Source organism: Thamnophis elegans, chromosome 2 (genome assembly GCF_009769535.1).
Source record: "Thamnophis elegans isolate rThaEle1 chromosome 2, rThaEle1.pri, whole genome shotgun sequence".
In the NCBI taxonomy this organism is placed as follows: Eukaryota; Metazoa; Chordata; class Lepidosauria; order Squamata; family Colubridae; genus Thamnophis; species Thamnophis elegans.
This window is the reverse complement of record NC_045542.1, coordinates 6,430,317-6,457,944: the sequence shown is the minus strand read 5'-3', so window position 1 is coordinate 6,457,944 and position 27,628 is coordinate 6,430,317. Positions and strand designations below refer to the sequence as shown.

General features: G+C 43.1%; 1 protein-coding gene across 1 annotated transcript; it reads left to right on the top strand.

Moving 5' to 3' along the window:
- Positions 1–27,445, top strand: SHFL (shiftless antiviral inhibitor of ribosomal frameshifting). Its single transcript, XM_032209469.1, has 9 exons — positions 1–379; positions 10,893–11,034; positions 12,166–12,215; positions 14,803–14,847; positions 15,499–15,531; positions 19,495–19,644; positions 21,537–21,640; positions 24,189–24,340; positions 26,437–27,445. Exons 1-9 carry the CDS (start codon positions 347–349, stop codon positions 26,649–26,651), a joined length of 924 nt encoding a protein of 307 aa, XP_032065360.1. The 5' UTR covers positions 1–346; the 3' UTR covers positions 26,652–27,445.
- Positions 27,446–27,628: the final 183 nt, after the last annotated feature.

The window sequence follows — 27,628 nt, the reverse complement described above, 5'->3', positions numbered from 1 at the left end:
ATGCAAAAATTGCAAACGGCAAGCAAATAATGGGGGGAAAAAAAACCTGTTTATTTGGGGGAGGAGGAGAAAGGGCGGTTTCCGATTGAAAAGTGACTTTCCGAACCCGGTGGCTACCCAAGCCGCCGCTAGGACGAACGATCTCGGCGGAAAGAAGAAGGAAGTCCGGGGAAACGAAACATCCCCTTTGTTTTGAGCGGATTGAAAGTGAAAGCGGTGGCGGCAGGCTGGGCTGGGCTGGGCTTGGTTTGATCTGGAGGGCTTCCTGGGCCGCCCTCCGTTGCCCGAGTGGGACGGAGCACCGACCTAAAGCTGGAGAAGGAACCGACCCTCAGCCTTCAGCACCATGTACCGGAGGGAGAAGCAGGACGAGGTGGAGGTAGGCGCTACCCTCTTCGCGGCAGCGAGAGGGCAAAATCTTATTTTCAAGAAAGGGTCTGCAGGAATTGGCAGTATTTGGGCCGATGCCTGCCAAGGAGTTTCCTCCTTGGTTGCAAGAGATTGCAACGCCCTTCATCTTTAATCAACATCAGATGGTTGATTAAATGGTTGCATCGCTTTCCTGTACGATCTAGACTATGACATGTCCGAGGAAGGCTGTTTCTTGGGTAATACAGTAACTCTTTGGCGAGAAAATACTCGCCTGCAAATCCCCGGAGGGGCACGAGAGGGCAGTAAAGAGGGAACCCACGGATCATTCGGATTTGTGCAGCTACAGTTCTAGGGGCAGGTGATTTTGATAGCAATTTTAATAAAAGTCCTCAGTGTCAAATCAACAGGTCTTATGATTCAGTATCCTGTTTCCCCCCCCAAAAAATGATAACCAGAACTCTCCGGTTGTGTCCTATCTATAGTATTTGATATTCAGTGTTAAACTATCTGTCTGAGAAATAGATCACCGTATTATTCTGTTATAATTTCCTTGTTCCTCATTTCTACCTATCGGTAACTTCCCTTCTGCTCCATGGGCCTTACACTAAAGTTTCAATACTGGGCCACATTGAAGAAATAATTATTGCTAAAGATTGTAAAATGTTAAAGCAGAAGAGAAACCATCAGAGAAGAACAACAGGACAAAGGAAGAAAGAGCAATAGAAATAAGGCATTCAGGAAGTAGTGACTATTGTACGTTGCACAGAAAGAAATTTTGGTTTTATTTACTTAAGCTGCCATCCTTTGAAACCTGTGTTTGCCCAACCAAGGACAAAGAAAACGCAAGACCAAATATAACATTTCAATAAAAGACAAACAGAAAAGAGAAGAGCAATTGCATCAGAGGAATAGTCTCAGATTTTTACTATTGCTGCAGAGCGAGGACAGGAAATAACAGGGTATAGAATTTTATATGTGAGTGGATAGTCCAGGTTTTAACCCAAAATATTTGTAGCCACAGACTGTCAATGATTGCAGAGTTCCTGACTCTACCAGTATAGATGCCTGAATATTCACAGAATTAAATTAAAAATTTATAATGTATAACAATAATTTAATGATATATATGGATATCAAAAGATATCCTAGAAAGGGCCACCAAACATATCACGCTTTTCCTATAGCTACTCAAAATCATTTCTATGTAGCTCAGGCTACATTTTTCTAAAATATTTAACATAGCTTGGAGAGAATTTTGCCAGCCAGGGACAACTGCTTTCATTAAAGAAGTTTGTGCAAAACACTAAATTCGAAGTGTCCCCTTCTGATTCATACCTAAGAGGTCTGCTTCAATCATTTTGAAAATGTGTTCAGCTCAAACCAGAGCTGCTTCACATTTGACACATTAGGAAAGTGATTGGCATCATCTGGGTCTAACGCAAAACAGCTGTATTCTACTTGAAACAATTGTTTGGGGCTCAAAATGGCATGTTTTAATACAAAACAGTTTACATGTAGAATGTTTTGCACACTACTGGATATAAATATGTTCCATCAAGGGCAGCGCTGTATGCTTTGTAAATATGCAGTTCCCAGCCATGGGTTTGCTAATGAATATAGGAGAGACAGTTTAGAATCCTCCTGTATATTCCCCCGGATGCTCCCAATTTGCAGCAAATTGGGCCTCTTCCTTCCCTTTATCTTCTCTGTCAGTGGCCTGGAGTTTATCAGAGGGGAAAATATGTTTGCCCCAAGTATTAATAGAACTGCAATATGCGTGCACACTCTCATTCCCTAGAGAAGGAAGTGTACGGTTAAACATAAACTTTTTTTAAATGTGCAAAAGCTGATTGTATCCTATGGCCACCTGGCCTTGAAAATGATTTTAAACATAGGGAAATGCTACTGTGAAGAAGGAAGAGGGTCACACAATCATAGTGGCACTGAAATAAAGAAAATTCTTGTTTTGCAGAATAAATACTGGATGAAGGTGATAATGTTCCCTCTGCCAAGGAAACAGAATATTGCGGTCTCTCTAGATTACTGTCTGTGAGCTACAGTAGATGTTTATGGAGATTCTCAGTCATCCAGGTTATGCTTGTCCAAGAGATGCTTTTCCAAAGGCAGCAGGATTTTCTTTATCCCATGAAGACATTTTGCTTCTCATCCCAAGAAGCTTCTTCATTTCTTGTATGAGAAGTAGCGTGTCTTTAAGGAAAAACAAAGGAAGTCCAGTTGCTTTTGGAAAAGCACCTTTGGGTCAGTGGCCTAGCTTTGCTCTTTTCTAATGCACAGGCTAAATAGTATCCAAACTCCTAACTTAAAGTTAAATTTAATTCTTGCAAATTACAGTCTCCCACTTGGCCTCCGAGTCTGACCAATCCTTTCATTAGTATTGAAACTTCAAAAACACCAGGCACAAGCACAACCAATATTTTGTAGAAATAGAGGAATCAATTCTTAGCAGATGCACAGATACCAAACACTGATTTTTTTAGCTCAGTGGATGGATTTATATTCAGCAGTTGTCAACTAGTTTTGTGTTTATCTTGAGTTAATTGTTCTGGGCCGGGAGGGAGCAAAGGTACAGAAAAATAATCCCTGATGTAACACTGATGCAATCTGTAAATATTGTTCCTTCTTACCAGAAGTGCCAGAGGACAGTGGCACAACAAATATCACAAGCCAAGTGGTCTGTTTATTGTTGGCATCTTATCTTTTTACTCCGGCTAAGTTTCCTCTAGCTATTTGCTTCAGAAAAACCTTTGAAAAATCTGGGAGGACCAGGGACATCAACAGGCAACTGGGTTAATGGGCTTCCTCTAGTGTTTAAATTATCAAAAAAAAAAAAAAAGGATTCTGGCAAAGACAGCATCTGGGGTTGTCATTTAGCTGGCTCTATTTAAAGGCATAGTTGGGGGATTCCTCCTCAGCTTCATTTCCCCTTCCCACTGAACATCACAAATTGTTGGATGGAACAGCCTCCAATTGCTCTCCTTAATGTAGTGTTGGGTTAGTGTGGGCCAGTGGTGGGTTTCAAAAATTGTTCGAACCTACTCTGTGGGCGTGGCCTCCTTTGTGGGAGTGGCTTGCCACCCATGTGACCGGATGGGAGTGGCTTGACGCCCATGTGACCGGATATGAAGATGCCGACGACACTTGTCAGAACCACCTTAAATTGCATCACACATAGCACTGGCATGCATAAGAATAGGATGTAAACTTGTTTTTTAAAAGGCATCTTTGGTTTGCATTAAAACAACTTCAACACACGCAATGTTCTGATTGCACCACAAACGCAGTAGTCATCCTTCCCTTTCACAGAGGCACTGAGTTTTATAAATAGGAGCATGATGGTGTAGAATAATCATATCCAAGGACCAGTGGTGGGTTTCAAAAAATTTTGGAACCTCTTCTGTAGGTGTGGCCTGCTTTCCGGGTCCACTGGTGGAACCTCTTCTAACCGGTTCGGTAGATTTGACGAACCGGTTCTACCGAATAGGTGCGAACTGGTAGGAACCGACCTCTGGTGTGGGCCGTTATCTGGGATGGAGATTTTAACCAGTTTTCCTTTGCATGAAAAACAGGTTATTGGCATGGAGTTTATCCCCTGTTGGTGATTTGTCACCTGGGCTATTTCTGAATATGTGTGTGGTGCTCTTACGTTCCAAAATATCCTGGGTATAGGAAGGGTGCAAGATGAAGCAGAAGTATCTCTGTTGTTCATTGGGATAACTTTCATCTAATTTGCCCTCACGTCCTTCCCCTACTTTGCCAACAGGGGAAGCTCAGCAGCTTAAAAGAACACTAGAAGCTGGGCAGATCCCCTCTGTCCCTGTCATCACCAACCTCATCAGATATTGTTCTGCATCAGGAAAAGCTAAAAACTAATTTAGTATCTAAGCCTCCGTGACAGGCTTAGGTGACACAAAGGAGATATCACAAAGACATGACCTTTGAAGAGGATTAGCAAGACTAGTTCAGACCTGGTAAAATTGCATTTCATGCACAAGCCTGCAGCCTCTTGCAACACTTTCAGGAACAACCGTGGCTTGAAATACCTAGAATAACATAATTAGAAATAAGTTCATGGATCTTTTTAAGATGTAGCAAAGGCCTTTGACAATTCGAACTGGACTTTCGTATTTAAAAATTTGGAAGATATGGGATTCAAAGAGGATTTTATTAAATGGGTAAAATCAATTTCTACCTCACAAGAGGCACAGATCATTATAGATGGAGAATTAACGAAACTCTGTGAGATACAGAAAGGGACAAGACAAGAATGTCTCCTGTCACCACTGTTCTTCAAAGTAGTTTCAGATGTATTGAATAGCAGTAAAAGGGAAAATGACAGAATTATTGGAGTCACAATTAAAATAGAAACATAAATTGCAGGTGTTTGCTTATGAAGTGCCTTTAGGAGGAATAGAAATATTGATAGAAAAACTAAAGGATTTTGGTGTATTATCTGAGTTTAAAATTAATAACCAAAACATGTTAACAAAGAATATAAAAATGGAAAATCAAATGAAACTGATGGGGGGGAAAACTAACTTTTAGACTAAAAAAGTAGAATTATTGGTTATTACTATGACTAATATGAATTGTACGATGTTTCAGAATAATTTATGTTAAGTCATGAAATAAAATTAAGAAGGACATGTTCAGATGGGTGAAATTACAACTGTCATTTTTGAGGAGAATCTCCATGATAAAAATGAATGTATTGGCTGGAATGATGTTTTTGTTTCAAACAAAACATATTTTGACAACCGATACATCCTTTACATATATAAATAATGGCAAGGAAAAAAGCCAAGGGTTAAAGCCCTCCAATATGCAAAAGACTGAGGAGGATTGGAATTGCCTGATTTAAAATTGTATTTTGCAACTTCCTTTTTTGATTTGGGGGAAAGACAAAGTGCTTCTGAGAAATAAAAGAATTTTAGCATTAGGCAGAATCTCAGATTTGGATGGCATGATTTTCTATGGCACAATGGAACCAGGCCTGAAAACGCCAGTGTGGGTTTTAGCACAGGTAACATTTTATAGGAAAGAAACAGCAGTTAGAGAGAAATGGTTAATCTATCAATATAAGAATATAACATGAAATCAAGAGAACAACTGGTTGCAGAGGGATTTACTTCTCAATTTTTTTTGTATGGACAGTTGAAAAATTCAAGGTAGATAACAGGACATTTGGAATTGAGCAACAGAAGACAGAAGTTGAATTCAATTTCAATTTTCAATTTTAATGGATTTGTATGCCGCCCAATCCCGAAGGACTCCGGGCGGCTTACATAAAAACAGTTAAGAAGTATTAAAAAATTTAAAATATAAGACAAGCGAATTAAAAAAAAAAGGCACAACATGCATTCGATCTTAATGGGGCTGAAGCTCAATCAAAGATCAGCAGCCCCAGGCCTGCCGGAACAGCCAGGTCTTAACAGACTTCCGGAAGGCCGAGAGAGTGGGGAGGGTCCAGATCTCAGGGAGTAGATCGTTCCAGAGGGCGGGCAGCTACAGTGAAGGCTCTCCCCCGAGGAGCCGCCAGACGACATTGTGTAGTCGACGGCACCCGGAGAAGGCCCACCATGTGAGATCTTATTGGGCGCTGGGAGATATGTTGCAGGAGGCGGTCACCGAGATATCCAGGTCCTAGGCCTGGGGCTTTAGGGCTTTAAAGGTGATAACCAGCACCGTGAAGGGTGTTCGGAGACCAATAGGGAGCCAGTGCAGCTCGCGGAGGATAGGTGTAACATGGGTGTATCTAGGTACACCCAGTATCGCTCACGCGGCTGCATTCTGGACCAATTGTAGTCTCCGAACACTTTCCAAGGGCAGCCCCATGTAGAGCGCGTTACAGTAGTCGAGTCTTGAGGTGACGAGGGCGTGAGTTTAAGAACTTAAAAAATTGAAAGAAACAGCAAAAAGCCAATCAGCGGTCTCACCTTATCTGAAGGGCTTTAAACTAAAGTTGGAGGGAAAGGGAGACAAATTTTAGCAGCTACCGGTAATTCAAAGAAGGGGAACTCAGATACAAATGCAGAGTTAGCCAAAAAGGCCTCAGATGCCTATGCAATAATACTTAAAGTATGAGGAACAAACAGGGTGAACTTGAAGTCCTAGTACATCAGAGCAAACATGACATTGTTGCCATTACCAAAACATGGGTGGGATGAAACCCATGCTTGGAATGCTAGAAGGATTTTAAATTCTTTAAAAGAAACTGAGTTAACAAAAGACGAGGTGGAGTTGCATTGTATGTAAAAAATGACTACACCTCTATAGAAATGCGGAAAAAAAACAACCAATCCAAGGAAGAAATCCTTCTTGAATGCATTTGGGTTAATATAAAAGGAAACAGGAATGGCATTGCGATAGGTGTGCCACCAGCCAATCAAATAGATGACCTTTTTCTAACCAGGTGGGCAGGAAGCACACTGCAACAGTAGCTGGGGACTTTAACTACTGTTCTGATCTAGGCTTCCCAAGAGCATGAAGAAAACTCCTTGTCCCGACAAAAAATCCCCTTTTATTAATTTACTGTGAATTCCACAGCTCATTCACGTACAACAACGTCTTTCAAGGGAGGATTTATAGTCACAGACCTTATCTGGCTTGGAGAGATGACAGGCCAATATCTGCAAAACTTGGCAAGGAGTCTCGGAGAGTCACGAACCAATTAAGCGAACTAATTGTCTCCTGAAAACTCCACTCCCCTTTTGCTCCTCTTTTATTTCCTTTGGGAGGGGGCATTCATCGTCCACCTGTGCCCTTACTCCCAAGTCAACCCCTATTCTTTAGCTGTTCCCTTGTCTGGAAACTCTGTATCTGCACACTGGGAACAGGCTCCAGCTGTTCATCTGCCTCACTGATGTCTGACTCTGAAGGCAGTTGATAGCTGGCATACGGCTCTGGCCCCCTCTCTGCCTCCGACACAGAGTCCTCTTCAGAGTCTTCCCCTGACTCCAGGACTGGCCCATGTTCCTCCCCAACCTCCTCACTGTCCGAATCTGCCCCCGGCTCTGCTGGCAGGCCACAACAACTACCCTGATATCAACTGGGAGACAAACTCTTCATCAAGTGGTAGGTCAAACAGGTTCCTGACAAACCCAGTAGACAACTTTGCCACCCAAAATATAGAAGAGGGAACTAGAAGGTCAGCTATACCGGACTTGCTAACAAAGATGAAATAATAAAACGTTTCTTTTAAATATGTATATAAAACATGTATATAAGCATGTATAAAGCAAGAAAAAAGGAAACGATTTGTTCATTAATGAGTGACGGTAACAAGGATATGACGGCCAGTAGGGAGAAAGCAGAGTTGCTTAATTCATTCTTTGCATCTGTCTTTACACAAGAGGGAAAAATAGTTCAACGTACGAAAAGCACTATTGTAAAAAACAGATCAGAAATACAGTCAAAATGAGCAAGAAAGTGGGAAAACAATGCCTATCCACTCTAGATGAGTTCAAATCACCAAGACCAGATGGATTATATTTTTTTAAACATATTTTTATTTCCATTTTCATAACATACAATCACATGTATACTATACATAGCCAGTATCATATAGTATTAAATAATAATTACATCAGTTCCTCTTGTCATCAATGCCCCACAAAATAAAAACCCATTGTAGCTCTTCTGCTCTCCATACACCTCTTTCTTCTACCTCTCTCCAACTTCCTATCTTCCCTCCATCATCCTTTCCTACTCTACTTCCCCTTCCTTTCTCCTTCTCCTCTCTCTACATTCCACTCCTCCTTATCCTCATCCTCCTCATCTTCCCCCCTTACCCTCTCTCCTATCCCTCTCTTCCCATCTTTCTTCTCCCTTCTGTTTCCCACTCCTCCTCTCATAGGTGTATTTCCGCTTCATATCAATATACTTAACATATCCTAGTTTTAAAGAAATAATAATAATAATAATAATAATAATAATAATAATAATAATATAAGAGAAGACAGTATACATGTGGAGTCAAATTACATTAAAACCTAACACGTCTCGTCAAACCTGATATATAAAATAAGCTCTTTTAATGAATTCAAAATCAACGCAGCAGACAAGATATGGGAGTGAACATAATACACACTTTAACAATATTTTTTTCTTTTAGCCATCAAATACTGCAGGAAGTGTGTCAGTAATAATAGCAAGACAGGCATAGAATTTTCCAGCCAGGTTAATTTTACTTTTTTATGGTTTTGATGTTGTATTTAATTTTATCTGTATTAGAAACTTATGAAGGCTGTGCAACATTTTGAGGTGATATAGAGTATGTAAAGGCATGAATACAGTAGAACCTCTGGTCGCAACCATAATTCGTTCCATAACATTGGTCGCAAACTGATTTGATCATGAATCAAACCTAAGTTTGGAAATTTGGCGCTTACAGAAAAAATGGTGCAGAAGGGGAAATCAGCAGCGGGGGGGGGTGAGGGGAGAGAATGTGAATATTTTGGTCAGAAGTGTTCGTGACCAGAGGTTCTACTGTATAACATCTTCACTTAAGACTTAAGATTCACTTAAGATATAACATCTTCACTTAAGATTCACTTAAGAACTGTGGCAAGAAAGGTGGTATAGTGACCAAAGTTACAATGGCATTGAAAAAAGTGACTGATGACCATTTTTCACACTTAGCGACCATTTTCACACTTAGCAACTGTTGCAGCATCCTCATGGTCACGCGATCAAAATTTTGATGTTTGGCAACAGATTCGTATTTATGATGGTTTCAGTGTCCTGGGGTCATATAATCACCTTTTGACAAAGTCAAATGGGGAAACCAGATTCACTTATGTTACTAACTTATCAGCTGCAGTTATTCACTTAAGAACTGTGGCAAGAAAGGTGGTATAATGGGCTTAGTGACCAAAGTTACAATGACATTGAAAAAAGTGACTGATGACCATTTTTCACACTTAGCGACCATTGCAGCATCCTCATGGTCACGTGATCAAAATTCGGATGTTTGGCAACAGTTACAATTTATATTTGTAAATTGTAGTTATGTTGAAATAAAAAAAATATTATAATACTATTTTTGCGTTGTATGAAAATTTTTGTTGCCCCGTATAAAATTTTTAATCAAACCCCCCGCCCCCTGGTCAAAGGTGTCCCTCTTTACCAATCTGAAAATCTGGTCACCTTAATCTAATAGGTCTGTTGGAGGTAATTGACAGCAGGCGGTCTCTCAAGTACCCAGGTCCAATACCATGAAGGGCTTTATAAGTGACGACTAGCAATCCATGAAAATATGTAGCATCGAGAGAACCACATCTCCAGCATGACCAGGTGGATTATATTGCAGGATTATATAAAGGAGCTGGGGGGGGGGGCATGCTCTCAAAACCACTGAATCATATCTTTCAGAGTTCTGGAGCACTGGGGAACTACCAGAGGACTAGAAAAGAGCTGATGTGGTTCCCATCATCAAAAAAAAAAGTGGGGGGGGAATGGATCCAAGATACTACATATCAATCAGTTAGACATTAGTACCTTGGAAGATCCTGGAAAAGATAATCAAATAATTGATCTGCAAACACATAGAAACAAGCAAAACTGTTACTAAAACCAACATGGTTTGTCAAAAATAGATCATGCCAAACAAACATTATATTCTTTGACAAAGTGACTAAATTAGTGGACCAACAAAATGCTGTAGATGTAACTTTACATAGAATTCACTAAAGCGTTTGACAAAGTAAACCACAGCCTACTTCTTGCTAAGATAGAAAGATGTCGGATAGATAGCATCACCAGCAGATGGATTCGTAACTGGCTTACAAAGCATGCAGTGGGGTACCCCAAGGTTCTGTCTTAGGCCCAGTATTTTTCAACATCTCCATAAAGGATGTAAATGAGGAGATAGAATGAGAACTTATAATATTTGCAGATGACACCCACCTGGGCGGAATAGCCAACATCTTAAATGATAGATTCAAGATTTAGAAGGATCTTGGCAGAGTTGAAAACTGGGCCCTATCCAACAAAGTGCAATTCAATGGTGAGAAAAGTAAGGTCACATTTAAAAACCAAAAACCAGTGGTGGGATTCAAATAATTTACCAACCAGTTCTCTGCCCTAATGACCAGCTGGGTAGGAGGGGCTCGGTGGTCATGTGATCATGTGGGCGTGGCCAAGTCAATGTCACTCAGGTCGATGGGCACTTCGCCTTAGTTGTTACAATGGTAGTAAGGGTTAACTGGAGAGGCAGTTTCTGTAAGCAGGTCAATAAAGATTAGGCTAGAAACAACACCAGAATGTTTCCTTCCTGCCTTCCTTACAGGATTAGCCCTGTAAAGTGGAAAAAAAACAAAAGATTTCTTCCCAAAACCGGTTCTCCGAACTGCTTAGAAAGTTAACAACCGGTTCTCCCGAATAGGTGCGAACTGGCTGAATCCCACCACTGGTTGGCACTAAGAGGAATTCTGTCCTAAGAGAAAATAGGTCAGGTCTCTGAAAATTTTACATTTTTAATTGCTTTCATATTTTCAACGCAGCTAGAAAAAAGTGTCCGCCGACTACGGGAGAAATTCCATGGAAAAGTGAGCATCGTGGACGCGGTGATTCTGATGCGGACGTTCAACAACAATCATGACATCGTCTGCAAGTACATCATCCTTGATATAAAACAAACAGAAGGTGAATGCTGAACTCTTAGACGGTGTGGGAGCATGGGGAGTTCGCACTGAGATATTTTGGGCCGTTCGTGGTGGTTAGGGATACATCCACAGAGGAGGGAACAAGCAGAAGGAAGGAAGAAGCTCAGGGATTTCCATAGCCTGGTTGAAGATTCAGACAGTACCTTCTGTATTATAGTTTTTTCTGATGTTTTCAGTCTATTATAATTCTGAAATATCCTTATTCTTCCTGCTTGCATGTCCAGACACAGGGTTGTTATTATTAATCATATTTGTTTTTATATTTTTACTTCTGCAGCCTGTCCTGCTTCATAGGGCCTGGAGCTGTAGGTATCTTCTCTTTGTCATAAGTGCTGGGGAGAAAAAAGTTAAAAAATTCTTTCTTAAAAAAAAATTGCTTAACTGATCTAAAACACACATTGCCCAAGTCAGACTAATGATTGGAGTGTGTATTTTCCATTCAACACGTGCCTTGCCTTGCTTCCTTGAGTTTTTTGAATCCTTTTATTAACATATTCATTGCACCCAACAGGTTTGCAAATATGTGCATGTAGACATTTATTTCTTCTATTTGTTTTGTTTTGCTTTATTTAATATTTGTAAAATTTATTAGCTGCCCAGATTAGTACAAGGCAAATCTGGGCAGTTCACAATATTAAAATTTATATTTATGGCTTCCTCCGGTATCAGAATTGGCAATCTTGGGAGCTGTTGAACCCTATTGGCAAGGTTTTCCCCCTTTTTGCGGAGGGAAATCGATAGAAAGTCTTGCATAGATGAGATGAGAGGAAGGAAGGATTACCTTCTCTCCATTCCTTAGTCTCACCTAAAGGTTGCCTATTCATGTTGCAATAAAAATGCAGTTGCTTGATTTTAAAGGAATCTAATGTATGGAAAACCACAGAAATGATAACATTTGCAGAGATAATGCTGAGAAAGGATAATCCACGAGCATTAAACATAGACATCAATTCAAATGATGCCAAGTTGCCGTCATCCTCGGTCAACTGTTGCATGTCACATGGATTTCCATAAAGTATGCATTTCTCAAATTCCTAACTAGAAATCTTCATGTTGGCTGTTTGTTTCTTTTAAATCTAACCTGCTCTAACTATGTATTGTTGGTCTTTAGGTGTAGAGCCAGAAGATGGAGAGAAGCTCAGCGGTGATCCGATAGCATTGGTAATAATGATCTGTTTAATTTAGATGCTCTTTTTCATTTAGGCAGTGCGAAAGGCCACATTGAAAGGCATACGATGGGCACTAAATTGGGAAAGGGAGTACAAAGAATCCAACTAGTTTAATCTTAGAAGGGAAACCAGCTGCCATTCTACAGATTATCATATAGTATTCCAGATGCTTTCCCCCCCTCTCTTCCTGTTATTTTCTCAGTATAAGGTAAAATTAACTGTTTTAGAAATCATAAGGGTCATATAGCCCTTATGATTGTTATCCTTAGGTGCTCTGATGTGACTCGTCAGTTCTTGTTTTAATTATTCCTCCTCCTCCATTGAAGTCAAAAGGAAATAAATATTTACCCCAGATTTGAAGTTGGCCATTCATGATTAAAGATGTAAGGAGGGGGTAACCCCAGGCAGGGCCGGGTTTTCCTATAGGCTAACAAGGCTTCAGCCTAGGGCCTCAAGATCAAGAGGGGCCTACATTCAAATTGTTAGCAAAATTAAAATTACACTATTCTAAAAACAGTGAACACTAAAACACTGAACCGAAAATAAGGAGAAATTCTACGCATATGACTAATAAACAAACATAAAAATGTATTGGTTAAGATCGTTCCAGTGCTGCGGCAGTTGGGGAGCCCGCCCACGTTCCCGGCACCGGTGGTCGGGCGAGAGGCGCGGCCGCTCCCAGTAGCCGCCCCGTCGACGCGGAGCCCACCAGCGGCCAGGCAGGGGAGGGCGAGGGGGCCGAGCCGGGCAGCTGAGCGCAGCAGGGGAGGCGGCTGGCCTCGCTGCCTTTGCCGCAGAGCAGAGCCGCCCTCCGTCGGGAGGCCAGCTATATATATTGATATATATTGACATATATCACAGTAATGATGTATTTTATTGTCTCTCATGTAATTTACAAACTTAAAAATGGGAGGTGAAAGGGCCTCATAAGTGGAATAGCCTAGGGCTTCTTTTCATCTAAATCCGGCCCTGACCCCAGGTGTGCCTTTCACCTAAGTTGCCCATGCCTTATCCAGAACTCTTCCCCAAAATCTTTTTTCCCCCTCTTTGGAATATACATTTTTTTATATTTAAAATAATATATATTTATAAAATAGTTAAGGGATAGTGATGATATAAATTCAAATACACAAATTTAAAAGAATATAAAAATGTTATACATGTAGAAAACTAAAGATAAAGGGTAAATATGAGTGGATAACCAACCAATGTTAAATATGGCATGATTATACTGGTAATATATGCTAATACATCGTTAGAAGTTTTTAATACTTAAGGTATTTTTATACCGTTTTCTAATCAAAACATCTCTATTAAACTTTGCAGGTACCTGATTAACATAGTTCAAATCATTAAAACCAAAGAGTAAGAGAGAAGTTACAGGTGATAGTTGATCTAAAATCGCACAGGATGGGCCTTCTCCAGGTGCCATTAGCTGGACAATGCCGGCTGGTGACGCCTCGGAGTAGGGCCTTCTCTGTTGACCTCTCGATTGAGGTCCAGCCCCACTTAAATTGGGTGCATGTTGTGTTTTTTTTTAATTTGTCGTGTTTTTATCTGTTTTTAATTTCCTTTAATTTCTGTTTCTGTAAGCCGCCCGGAGTCCTCCGGGATTGGGCGGCCTATAAATCTAATAAACAGTTAAACAGTTAAACAGATACATTAAGACAATACTTTAATATTTTTTTAACTTTTGTATTATGTGTTTCTTTTAATGTTGTATGCCGCCCTGAGTCCTTGGGAGAAGGGCAGCATATAAATCTAATAAACCTAAACCTAAATTATATCTAGACCATGTGTCAAGATATAAATTCTAAAATCTGAATTTTGGATGTAGCACAATTCCATGTATAAAAGTGTAACATAAAAATGGAAATAGAAATGAATTCTATACAGCATTACTTTACTTTTTAAATAACAAGTTCTTCTAGGCTTCAAATTCCTACAGTTTAGTTCTTTTACTATTAAACCTTCACCAGCTTCATATTCTGCCATTATATCTGAGCTATTCTACCCATCTATCAGTTCCAGATCTAACATTCTAGGTAGGTTTGGTTTACTCATTCAATTTCTTACCATTCTCATTTCCTGTCAAGAGTATATTCATAGACTGGAATAGGCAACGCCAGCCAATGAATAAATATGATGACAAGTCAACCAATGGGGACTGTTTGGAAACTGAAACAGTATTTGCTGGAGACAGCTATATAGCCAGGGCATTTCTTAATTTAACTTCTGTGCTAAAGCGAAAATTAGTCTGCTACTGGAACAAAAACTGGCAACTGTTCTCTCTTCTTCTTGTGTTGGCTTGTACTTTCTACCATACTGGAAGAACCACTTGTGGTATTGTATATTTACTTATGTGTTATATTCTATATAAAGAGATGTTAACAAATCCTGCTGAATCAGTTACCTGTGTGTACTCTCTGGATTTGATTGCTGCAACGAACTGTGACATTTTCCCGACAATATGTTTTTGTGACTTGGAAACTGTTCTTTGTTGCATGGTAATAATTTCATAGTTAGGTGCGTATTTATGCTGTCTACGTTTTCACTGTAACTTTTCTATGTGTTTTTAGAAAGTAGTGAATAAACTGAAGAAAGAAGAGGAGCAGAATAAACAGGTGATTAAGGGAGGAGTACAGGCAGCTACAATTGATGAAGATGACTTTGGTAACATTCTTTTTTTCTACTTTATTTAGATCAGATTCTCTGAGAAGTTGAACTGTCAGTTTGAAGTTTTAAGGAGAGAATAATCACAGTTTATTTTTTTTTTAGGCAGATCTAAAATGTCTGTCTTTGTCAATCCCCTTTAACAGTTAATAGACTGGTTAGCAGTTTAATCATTTGGCATGAAGACTTTATCAATTGTTGATGAGTAGCTCTTAAATCATAGGTGTTCAATGCAAGCCCTGTGCTCAGAAGCAATTTTCTTAACATTTTCCACCTGCTTCTAAGTTTTTTTAAAAATTTGAAAAAGAAATTAAATGGAAACCTAAGATATCGAAAAGCAAATCATTAGTCTCTCAGCATCATTATTTCCAGCTGTGCCTCTGAAGCCCCATAGAATATACAGACATTATTGGAAAATTAAAGAATAAGTAACTACGTCTCTCTGTGGTCTATGCATTAAAAAAAGAAAGAAAGTGGAATGAGAAAGAATACCCAGGGGGTCTATATTGTAGAAGCCATAGAGCAACCTTATCAATTGTTTCCAAAGTTACAATTTAACACTGCTATGTATGAAGTTTAATATAATTTATTTTTTTTGGCAGGACAAGAAGGGCAAGGATAATAAGAAAATTAAGGTGAGACTAAAAATGCTAGAATATGATGGAACAGATTTCTCAGTACTCCTCGTGACAGGCAGATGTAACATAATTCCCAGTTCAGCCTCTCTCAGAAGTAATCCATCAGGATCAACTGGGGCCAGGCTTCAGAACTCCTGGATATAGGCAGTGATGGGCCGTTTCCTCTGTTAGATGATCTTAATTTGGTTGGCAACTTGCTGGTCTGCCAGAAGGCCTTCAGAATGTTGTCTTAGGTCTCGCATGAAGTGGCCGAACAATTGTGGCCCAGCAGGAGCTGTTGGAGCTGCCACCAGACTCCGACAGCGAGGGGCCCTATGAGTCGGCTCTGGAGGATGTGGAGGACCCTGGACAGGGTTCCGACTCCGAGCAGGGTGCAGAGAGGCTGGTTGGCCACCAGGAGGTGCCTGAGCCTTCGGCCAGTGGGGAGGAGACAAAGGGGAGTGAGCTGGACGCCAGCAGTGAGTTGTTCCTGAATGCCCGGCACCGAAGAGCTAATAGGCATAAGGAACAGTTGCGCAGTTACAGGAGGTAATTGCACTCAGCTGGTGGTCATTAGGCTCCTCTCCAGACTATAAAAAGACTACTTGTGCTCACGCCCCTCTTGCAGAGGTCAACGCAGGAACGAATGTCGGAGAACATTACTGTGAGCTTGGCAAGCTGGATTGCTGCCAAGCCTTATCTGTACCGATTTGCTGCCAAGGACCTGTCTGTCTGTAAATTAAATGCCGTAACTTATCTTTGGCTCGGAGTGTGTGTTGGTGTGGGACGAGGGGGGGTCAGAACAGGGCCCTATGCCATAAAATGAAATTTAATGTGGAGAAAAGCAAAGTTTTACACTTAGGCAGGAAAAAGCAAAGTTAAAAGTTCCAATTAGGCAAAGAATGGCTCAAAAACAAGCAACTATGTGAGAGACCTTGGAGTCTTAGTGCACCATTACTTAAATATCAGCCAGCACTGTAGGGTAGCAGCCAAAAAAGCTAATGCAGTTCTTGCTTGTATAAATGGAGGCATAGAATAACAATCATGTAAAGTAGTACCGCTTTATAACGTGGCACGACAAAACCGCGGTCCACTAAAGCGCGCCCGATTAAAGCGCGTCGCTGACGTCATCAGCAGCACGACAACAGCGACCGCGGAGAAAAAAGGGCGCTTTAAAAAGCGCTTTGAAAGCAAGCCGATTCAAGTTAAGGTAAGGGTTAGGGTTAGGGTTAGGGTTAGGGTTAGGGTTAGGGTTAGGGTTAGGTTAAGGGTTAGGGTTAGGGTTAGGGTTAGCGTTAGCGTTAGGTTTAGCGTTAGGTTAAGGGTTAGGGTTAGGTTTAGCGTTAGGTTAAGGGTTAGGTTTAGGGTTAGGTTTAGGGTTAGGTTAAGGGTTAGGTTTAGGTTTAGGTTTAGGGTTAGGTTTCGGGGGGTTAGGTTTAGGTTTAGGGGTTAATTTTAGCTTTAGCGCTCACAGCGTGCTTTTTTCGTCATGCTGTGATGACGTCAGGTACGTGGTTTCATCGAGCGCGCTTTAGTCGAACGATGTTTTGTGGTGGAACCCTTTATAAAGCCATAATAAAGCCACACTTGGAATATTGCATCCAGTTTTGGTTACGAAAAAGATCTTGAGACTTTGGAAAAAGTACAAAGAAGAGCAACTAAAATGATTAAAGGCCTGGAGATTAAAACATGTAAAGAACGGTTGCTGGATTTGGGTTTGGCTAGTCTAGAGAAAAGAAGCAATTGCAGTGACATGATAGCAGTATTCCAGTATTTGAGGGGCTGCCACAAAGAAGAGGTGGTCAATTTATTTTCCAAAGCACCAGAGAGCGGGACAAGGAACAGGGAGAGGTTGGACTAGAAGACCTCCAAGGTACCTTCCAGCTCCTTTCTGATTGATTGATTGATTGATATAATGCCAGCCCCAAAAGTAGCCTAGTTGTTTCAGGCTTCAATCATACTTCACCCCCAAGGAGGATGGTTGGCGTTCTCCCTGACTGTTGTCATATAACTCCTTGTGTAGGCGTGGCGGTCACCCATGGTCCAGTGGATAACAGGGCATGCACAGTCACGCTGAACCACACAGGAAAAAACAAACTCCTAAAAGAACATAACATCCTGATAGTTCACTCTAGATGTGCCTTACCCAACGCCCAGGATTTGACCATATATAGACAGAACTTCCCTGAGCAGTAGATTAGCAATTGTAGTTTGACAGGCTGTCTTAAATCACATGCTGATTGCTCCTCCTGCCTTTGTCCTATCTCAATAAAAGGAGCTCCTAGACCCCCCAATCTGGGTCGCCTCATCCCGAGAAGGCTCGTGTCCGTGTCTTTTCTCAACATTGGCCTCATGAGCGAACCACGGGTACTTCGCACCTGACCAGGGAGGATGACTGGTTCTGGGGATGTGAATGGGGCAGGATAGCAGTTGGGGCTGGTACAGCGGTAGAGTGCTGGTTGGACGGCCAGGGCTGCCAGGACAGATAGTTCTGGGGCAGCTGGATCTGGTACCACTGCCATGGCCATGCTGGTAGCTAGGCCTTGTTCCACCAGGATGTGTCAGTCACATATCCCGAACTCAAGGAATCTCTCTCTCAGATAGTTGAGTTCTTAGTCAAACGCCACAGCTTAGGGGCCCTCTTTCAACAGTTTCAGCCCAATCCGGAGGTCAGCGAGTTTGACCCCTGGCGCCTCACACAACATTGAACCCCAGAGGGAGTTCTTACGGTTCCTGCATTCTTCCAACTCCCCACAACCAACAGGGTGTTGCCCCTCCCAGTGAGCCCTCCTGCCAGTCCTCCGGTATCATGGGTAGGGGCATTGGTCTCTCTCACCTTCAATCAGAGACCAAACTCAAGCTGGCCACCCCCAGGCTCCCTGCTGGGGTACCAGGGTTTCAGGTTCTTTCTTTGCTCCTCCAACTCTTCTGAGTCCTTCTCTGGTAAGGACATAGTCACAGATTCGGCTTAATATCAGCCGTCCCAACTTGGTCAATGAGAAAGAAAGACTCCGCTCCATTATTAATGAAAGTACACCAAAGCCAAGTGGTTATAGGGGAGCAAAGCCAGATCTGAGTTTTCGCACCCAAAGCATCTGGTTGACTCTTCCCCTCTTCCCCACTTCCCCCTTGGTTATCTCTAACTGCCAATTACCGTATTTTCCCCACTATAAGGTGCACTTCCCCCGCCTCAAAAAAGTGGGTGGAACCATTTCTGTGCGTCTTATAGAGTGAATATTGTGGTGGGGGGGGGAAGGGGGTTGGTTCTCTATCACTGGAGAACGCTGGAGCCTTCGCTGCCGAGCAGCTGATTGGCAATTGGATCGGCCTTCCAGAATACCGCTGATCAGCTTTCCTAGGTGGCAGGGATCGCCGATAGCCTCCCTCCCCCCAGTGTATATGGCAGACTGGCAGCTGACGAAGCATGGCTGGTACAGTAGGATGGTGGTTCTGCCATCAGCCCTATTGTTCCCTAACCCAACCTGAGAGAATTTAGTTCCCATTAGTGCTTTCCTGGGCAATAGATCTCAGAAATTAGGGCTGGTAGGCTCCTGTATGTGTATGGTCATTAGTCTCTGGAGAATAACTCCAATGCCTAGCCAAATATCAGCAGCACTGAAAGAATTAAAACAGGAAAGCAATGTAAGAGTTGGAACAGCCAATTATTTCATCTATTCATGACAATACCTTTGGATATTTAATGGTGAAGTAAAGGAATATTTATTGATGTTCCAACACATTGCAAAATAAAACATGTTTACAAATATGTTGGAAGCTCTGTTAAATAGCTTCCTTCCTTCCTAATCCATAGTACGTTTCTCTGCAGCATCAGTCAGAACTTTCATGTCCAAAGCCTTTCCCTTCCTTCCCTTCTCTAGTTGACGAGACACGTTAATTTAATCTATGGAGAAAATACTTGGATGTTTAGTATTTTAGAGCACTTGGGATTACTTCCGTGTCTTTCCTTTGTGTTTTCCTTAGGAGGTTGCTAAACAGCTGATGCCCTTGACCATGGAGAACTTACAGATGTTCAATAATGCCGAAAACAATCGCATCCCTCCCGTTAACCGCCAGTTTTCCTGCCAACTCTGCGATCAGATGTGGTGGCGTAGGGTCCCAGAGAGAAAACAGGTCGGTGTGATAGCCTTAAGGCAAGATCCTATCTGATTGCTTAGCTCTCAAAGGAAAGTGGTCTAAGAAAGCTGACTTCTAACTAGACCAGGGGTAGTAAACCTTTTTATACCTACCACCCACTTTTGTATTTCTGGTAGTATTAAAATTTTCGCCCACCGGTTCCATAGTCATGGTGATTTATAAAGTAGGGAAGTAACTTTACTTTATAAAATTTATAAAGCAGAGCTACGGCAAACCCCTACCGCCCACCATGAAAGCTGGAACGCCCACTAGTGGGCGGTAGGGACCAGGTTGACTACCACTGGACTAGACTGTTCTCGTGGCCTCACTGTCTTCCTTGCTGTTTTCCACTCTTGCCTAAATTGAAAAGAAAAAGACCATGCAAGTATGAGATAGAACAGTCCTCCACTATGCTCTGTGGAGCATGGAGATTAGTATGCTCACCTGTCCTTCTCATTTTAAAAAGAATTGGAGCAAATGTGTTTGCAACACATTTTTTTAAGAGCCGAGGTGGCGCAGTGGTTAGGGTGCAGTACTGCAGGCCACTTCAGCTGACTGTTATCTGCAGTTCGGCGGTTCAAATCTCACCGGCTCAAGGTTGACTCAGCCTTCCATCCTTCCAAGGTGGGTAAAATGAGGACCCGGATTGTTGTTGGGGGCGATGTGCTGACTCTGTAAACCGCTTAGAGAGGGCTGAAAGCTACTGCTATGAAGCGGTATATAAGTCTAACTGTTATTGCTATTGTTTTTAAAAAAAGAACCTGTAGACTCCTGCAGTGTAATGGCTCCTTGGGTTGTTGAACTGATTATCTGACCACAGGAACAGAACCCATTTTCTGAAGCTGTGGGCTGTAATCGGTTACCTCAACATCTATGACCTTACCTAATTAGTAGAGCCAGTCAGTACCAGGAACTGTTGTGTTGTTGTGTGAGATTCTACCCTGGCTGGGATGGTCTTAGAGATTGACAAGGAGAATAAGCCAATAAGGTTCTGTTGCTACCTATGCTCTTGCTTTGCTTGTTGAAACTGTATAAAAGCCAAATAAACTCTGCGTAAGGCAGAGGGGCATTTTGGACACCAGCTGCTGTGTGAAGGATTTCTGAGACCAACAGCACACAGCTTCAAAAAATGGGTTCTGTTCCTCTGGTCAGATTATCAGTTCAACAACCCAAGGAGCCATTACACTGCAGGAGTCTACAGGTTCTTTTTTTAAAAACAATAGCAATAGCAGTTAGACTTCTATACCGCTTCATAGGGCTTTCAGCCCTCTCTAAGCGGTTTACAGAGTCAGCATATTGCCCCCAACAACAATCCGGGTCCTCATTTTACCCACCTCGGAAGGATGGAAGGCTGAGTCAACCTTGAGCCGGTGAGATTAGAACCGCTGAACTGCAGATAACAGTCAGCTGAAGTGGCCTGCAGTACTGCACCCTAACCACTGCGCCACCTCGGCTCTTCACTACTTCCTGCGCTACTGCATTGGATGAAATATACATTCCAACACATTTTTCTTCCTATATTTTCCCCATGAAATAGACTGTCAACTTTCTCCCCTGTTTCTCAACCCACATTTTGTACTAACCCCATATGGGGCTTATGAGTTCTTGAAAATGTCCATGATTCCCATTGGTAAGGCCAAAACAGAATCACCAAGAAGAGAAGTGGGTTGGAATTACAGGACCTTGATTGCGGCTTGCCAATGAAACAGATTGCCATGTGGTAGCACTCCAGGAAAGAAATTGCTGGATTTAATCAGCCTTAGCACAACGGTCACAGCAACAATGCACTGATACACAACTCTTGACAGAATTCCTGCTCTTCTTACTATTATTGAGATTATTTTGGGAGTTGGAAGCTTGCTCAGCTCTTCGTTTGGTATCGTTCACAGGTATCCCGTTGCCACCGATGTAAGACCCGCTATGATCCGGTGCCATATGATAAAATGTGGGGCACAGCAGAGTTTAAATGTTTATCGTGTGGCCATACTTTCAGGTGAGAGGCAAATCCTGCATGGGCTGGTATAGTTACCAATCCCAAGTCTTAGAAAGCCACATATTTGTTAAATCTAGCAAGCCAAAATTATACAGCATGTTAGTTGATCATCTTTTGTTAGGCCATTTGATATCCAGACCTCAGGATGATGTGTGTCAGAGGTGGGTTCCTACCAGTTCGCACCAGTTCGGTGGAACCGGTTCGTCAAATCTACCGAAACGGTTAGAAGAGGTTCCACCAGTGGACCCGGAAAGCAGGCCACACCTACAGAAGAGGTTCCAAAAAATTTTGAAACCCACCACTGACACACACACACAGACTCACACGAGAGAGAAAGAGAAAGAAAGGAAGAAAGAAATAAAGGAAGAAAGAAAAAAAGGAAGAAAAAGTGAGAGAGAGATGAAAGAAAAAAAGGAAAAAGGGACAGAGAGACAAAAGGAAGGAAAGAGAGAGAGAGAGAGGGAGGGAGGGAGAATACATAGCCGGCAACCCACTCCCACCAGGTCACATGGCTGGCAAGTCACTCCCACAAAGGAGGCCACACCCACAGAGTAGGTTCGAAAAATTTTTGAAACCCACCACTGATGCGTGTTGACATATCCTGAATTACAAGATATGAAGGCCTTCAAAATTTTCCTTGGTAGCTAGAACAGAAGAGCTATCTGAATTTTGAGAAAAGCAGCCTCCTTTCCTTCGGGGAGTATTAAAAAATGCCCCGTTTGACTCTCAGAAATTGGATGCTCTGTGTGTTTCTAACTTGAGCAAGTAAGAACCTGGGATGGCGCTTTTTAGAATCTTCAGTCTGTACGTAGAACACTCCCACACCAAGAAGCATCTGTTTGCATTATCGTGATCATCAAGAGAGTCAGGTTTCTTGGTGAAAGTACTAGCCTAGAAACTAGAAGACTGAATTCTAGGCCACCCTTAAGCCTGAAAGCTGGCTGGGTGACATTGGGCCAGTCACTTTATCTCAGCCCAACCCAGCTCCCAGAGTGGTGGTGGTGGGAGGTTGGGGGGCAGGTAGCTGCTGTGAGTTAGGTAACCATAGCTCTAGTAAAGAGTCCTTGGTGTTTTCTGAGTCTGCTTGTTTTCTTACAGACATTTCATTACCATAACTAGGTAACATCTAGTGACTAGCACTGACGATGTTATCTAGTTAGGGCAGTGGTGGGATTCAAATACTTTAACAACCGGTTCTCTGCCCTAATGACCAACGGGGTAGATGGGGCTCGGTGGTCATGTGACTGGGCGGGCGTGGCCAACTCAACATCACTCAGGTCGATGGGCGCTTCGCCGTAGCTGTTACAGTGTAATAAGGGTTAACCGGAGAGGCAGTTTCTGTAAGCAGGGCAACAAAGATGAGTCTGGAAACAACACTGGAATGTTTCCTTCCTGCCTTCCTTACAGGATTAGCCCTGTAAAGTGGGAAAAAAACAAAAGGAGATTTCTTCCAACAACCGGTTCTCCGAACTGCTTAGAAAGTTAGCAACCGGTTCTCCCCAATAGGTGCGAACTGGCTGAATCCCACCACTGAGTTAGGGTCATGAAATGTCTTCAAGAAAACAAGCAAGCTCAGAGAGCACCCAGGACCCCTCATTTCAACCCAGAGCTACAAATATTCACCTTTATTAATAGTTCTAATATTTCTTATCACACTGGGAGCAATGGATGTGAGGCTGCCCATTGATATTGTTAAGCTAGTTTGCGTCTTCCACGTTCTGGGAAATGTGTATTTATTTTGCAAAATTTGCCGGTTGCAGAATCTGTACAGTCTCACAACACATTGTGAATCATTAAAAGTTATCTTTTCTCTTTAGTTCGGTGGCCTGAGGAAAAGTTATAAAAGACAGTGCTATGAATTATAATAAAACTAGGCCCTGGGGATGGGGTAGAATGAACAGGCCATAAAGTTTTATAGGAAGCTGCCCACAATCACATATGTCAGATAGGTGGCTGTTGTGGCCCAGCAGGAGCCGCTGGAGCTGCCACCAGACTCCGACAGCGAGGGGCCCTATGAGTCGGCTCTGGAGGATGTGGAGGACCCTGGACAGGGTTCCGACTCCGAGCAGGACGCAGAGAGGCTGGTTGGCCACCAGGAGGCGCCTGAGCCTTGGACCAGTGGGGAGGAGACAAGGGAGTGTGATCCGGATGTCAGCAGTGGGGAGGAGCCAAGGGAGTTGTTCCTGAATGCCTGGCACCGGAGAGCTATTAGGTGTAAAGAACAGTTGCTCAGTAACAGGAGGTAATTGCACTCAGCTGGTGGTAATTAGGCTCCTCTCAAGACTATAAAAGGAATGCTTGTGCACACGCCCCTTTTGCAGGAGTCAACACATTCACTGATGTTGGAGAACTGTAGTGTTAGCTTGGCAGGCTGGATTGCTACCAAGGCCTGTCTGTGCTGGATTGCTGCCAAGGACCTGTCTGTCTGTTAATAAAGTCCGTAAAGTATCTTTGGCTCGGCGTGCTTTGGTGTGGGACGAGGGGGGTCAGAATAGGTGGCTATATAAATCAAATAAATAAAGGACCTACTTCTGCCTACCCCATACAGGGGATCAGCTCAGATGGGGGCACCATCTCCTTGCTTCCAGTGCCATACACCTGTACTCCCAAGGTGTATCCTCCCACCTCGAAAGTTCCATGGAGGACCTCGAGGCAGACAGCAGCATTCTTGCTTTGCAGAAGATTGCTACAACCGATCAGGTGAGATTGGCCGTGCCCTGAATCTTCAGAATCCCTGCCATGCTCAACAGGCAGTATGCGCGTTATCTTCCGGGATGCTACACCAAATTGATGTCGGTCATTGTCAGCAAAAAGGTTGTGAAAACGTGATTTTCATTTTTCTTTATTTAGCTGGTTTTAATACCTTATTTTTTAAAAAATACAAACAGCACCTTCTGCAGGGTTGTTTGGAATACTTTCTGGGGACAAATACAAAAATATCACAGCAGGCAGGCAATTTTTGGGGGGCTCAGAGGATTGTTCTGGTTATGGATTCCATGCCCTCTCTCTGAGTCAGCACCGGGGCGTGGAAAGGATCTTACTGCTACAGTGACATGCGGTGAGCTTTATGGCTGGTGAGGCAAGCGGGCAAAAGCCACCATATGTCTACTGCCCTATGTCTGCCAGAACCAGGGCTTCGGCGGGGCTTTCGGAAAGCCCTGCCAAAGCCCTGGCACGGCTTTCCAAAAGCCCCACTGAAGCCCCACCGCTGTGTCCGCCATACAGGCAGGATGCGTCCCGCTCTATGGCGGACACAGCGGCAGGGCTTTAAAGCCCCAACGCTGTGTCTGCCATACAGGCGGGACGCGTCCCGCTTTATAGCGGACACAGTGCTGGGGCTTTCCGAAAGGGCAGCACTCCGAAAGTGGCATAAGCCATGGCCAGGGCAGAGGGGAAAGCGGCGGCAGCAGAGGAAGCGGCAGCGCCGGCCGCTGAAGTTCCTGCGATGCAAAGTGCCCCGCCGCTGCCGAGGCTGACATTTACGCCGCCGCCGATGCTGCGGGCGGGCGGCAGCATCGGCGGCAGTGTGAATGTCGGCCTCGGTGGCAGTGGGGCACTTTGCATCGCCGGAGCCGCCAAGCGCCTTTGCTGCAGACCCGGGTATGGTGCTGGGCAGCCCAGCACCATACCCGGGTCTGCAGCAAAGGCGCTTGGCAGCTCCCGATCAGCTCCCGAACGGCTCCCAATCGGCTCCTGATGCAAAGTGCCCCGCCACTGCCGAGACCGCTGCCCGCCCGCTGCCCCAGCCTGCAGCCAGCCCAGCAGTTAAGTCTGTGGGCTTTACTTCTCAGTAGCCCCATATTCGCTTACCATGTTTGTTGGCCATAAATTCCCAAGTGGCTTCCATATGCAGATTGCTTTAATTTGCCATGTCGGGGATGATAATAACAATAATGTCTTAATGCAGACTTAATCATTCTTAAGGGAGAGTGTTTGAAATAAGAGACCTCTAAGTCTTCCGATGGTTCTGCTCTTGGCGGCTCCCGCGATGCAAAGTGGAGAGTTGAACTTGCTCGGAGCATGAACTTTTCCAACACAGGCGCGTTTTACAAGCAAGGCTCCTGCTGCTAGATTGCGCAGTCGCTCAACTGCAAGGAAGGCATGATTCGCTGCTCCCAGATCAGGAGGCGGGAGAATCACGTGCCTCCTTTGCATACGAAATTTTTCGCTTTTTAACCCTTGCTTAACTCTTGAAAGGCGAAAAATTCCTTATGCACAGGAGGCCCATAGTTCTCTCGCCTCCTCCTATAGTTAACACTAAGCAGACTCCAAGTCCCTGTGACTTGGAATCTGGCAGCAACTACCTTGGCTTTAATTATTTTTTTTTTAAATCTTTAAAATTCTTTCCTTTTCCTCATGACTGGTGAGGCCACGCCTCCCCTGCCTCTAGTGACTGCACGTCCCTGTACTGCTATCTAGAAAAGGTGGAAGTAGTAGGTTCCACCACAAAACCGCGTTCGACTAAAGCGCGCTCGACGAAACCGCGTAGCTGATGTCATCACAGCGCGACTAAACCTAACCCTAAACCTAACCCTTACCTTAACTTGAATCGGCTTGCTTTCAAAGCGCTATTTAAAGCGCCCTTTTTTCTCCGCGGTCGCTGTTGTCGCCCTGCTGATGACATCAGCGACGCGGTTTAATCGGGCGCGCTTTAGTGGAGCGCGGTTTTGTCGTGCCACGGAAGTAGTAGGGGTAGGGAAGCAAGTTAAGCTAGGGTTTCGGGTTATAAAAAAATAGATCTCAAGTTTGATCACCGGGGCAGCAGTCAGCCGTTATTCTCTTCTCTTCTCCTGCAGAGCCTCATATTCCTGGAACCTATTGTGTTCATCCACAAAGCCGGATAAGGAATCGCTTGCCAAAAGTCATCTGTCCCAGCCTAGTGCACGATAGCACTGGTTCCACAGTAGCCACTTGCATAAGCCAAGGCAGCCTATGTGTGGACATTGACGACCTCATCTTAGAGGATCTGAAGGAACAGGATGAGGAGAACGACAGCGAGGGCAGCAATTAGCCATCTGCAGGCTTGAGATGCCAGCCATCTTGCGAGAGATGGACAGAAGGTTGCAAATAAGGGGAAATGGTATTTGTATGGGATCTTATTTTACATTCTCCGGAGTTCTGTCCCTTTCTGTTTTAATCATGGAAAGCAATTTGTTCGAGTCCAACTTTCAACTGGGGAAGCTTCGTCATCACCATTAAGCTCATAGAGGTGCACTTTATGCGACCAAAGTATTAAAGATCATGGAATTGGAACTGGGGGATCCATGTGGCAAGCAATAACCCAATAGATGAAAAGAATAATTCTCATTGTGATATATTTTAATTCTTGAAATATGAAACCAAACGATCAAATATTTTTCTTAATTAAAAAGGACAAGCAACCACCCTTCAAAGTACTTGCACAATAATAATAATAATAATGCTATTGAAGTATAACTTATACCATATATAAACCATTTTTCTCTGTAAATATTAGAGCAGGACCGTCAAATTTGCGGCTGGCGGGCCAAATGCGTCACATGCTGGCCACGTCCACGCCAGGTTTAGCAGAGGGGGGGGGGGAAAGTCCCAATACATCACGTGGCAACGTGAGAATTATCCTTTTTAAAGGGCATGAGAGTGGGGAGGGAACCTAATATATACAATGCCTTACAATTGAGAGCATACTTCCTGATTTTAAAATTGAAAGCGTTAGTATGTCTCCTTCTGTACTGATCTTTTTTTTTAAATCAGTGATGAATGCACATAACAAATTGCAATGTATCTTTTGTTGCCCTGGTATATTAAAATGCAAATTAAAATATTTTTCATATGAAAATTGTCTGATTTCACCAACCAATACAGTATCCTTAGTATTAGTCTAAGATCAATCAGAAGTTGCCTGCTATATCACCTGAGAGGGGGTGTTGAGAAGCTCACAGTATCTTGAGCGCAACCATTCTCTTGCAGTTACTAAGTGGAACAGCAATTCTTTAAGAATCCTAAGGG

Coding starts and splice junctions, on each gene's coding strand:
- SHFL (XM_032209469.1), top strand. CDS start 347: ATGTACCGGAGGGAGAAGCAGGACGAGGTGGAG. Junction 14,848..15,498: donor AAGAGGAGCAGAATAAACAG/GTGATTAAGGGA, acceptor TTTTTTTGGCAG/GACAAGAAGGGCAAGGATAA. Junction 21,641..24,188: donor TCGTGTGGCCATACTTTCAG/GTGAGAGGCAAA, acceptor TACCCCATACAG/GGGATCAGCTCAGATGGGGG.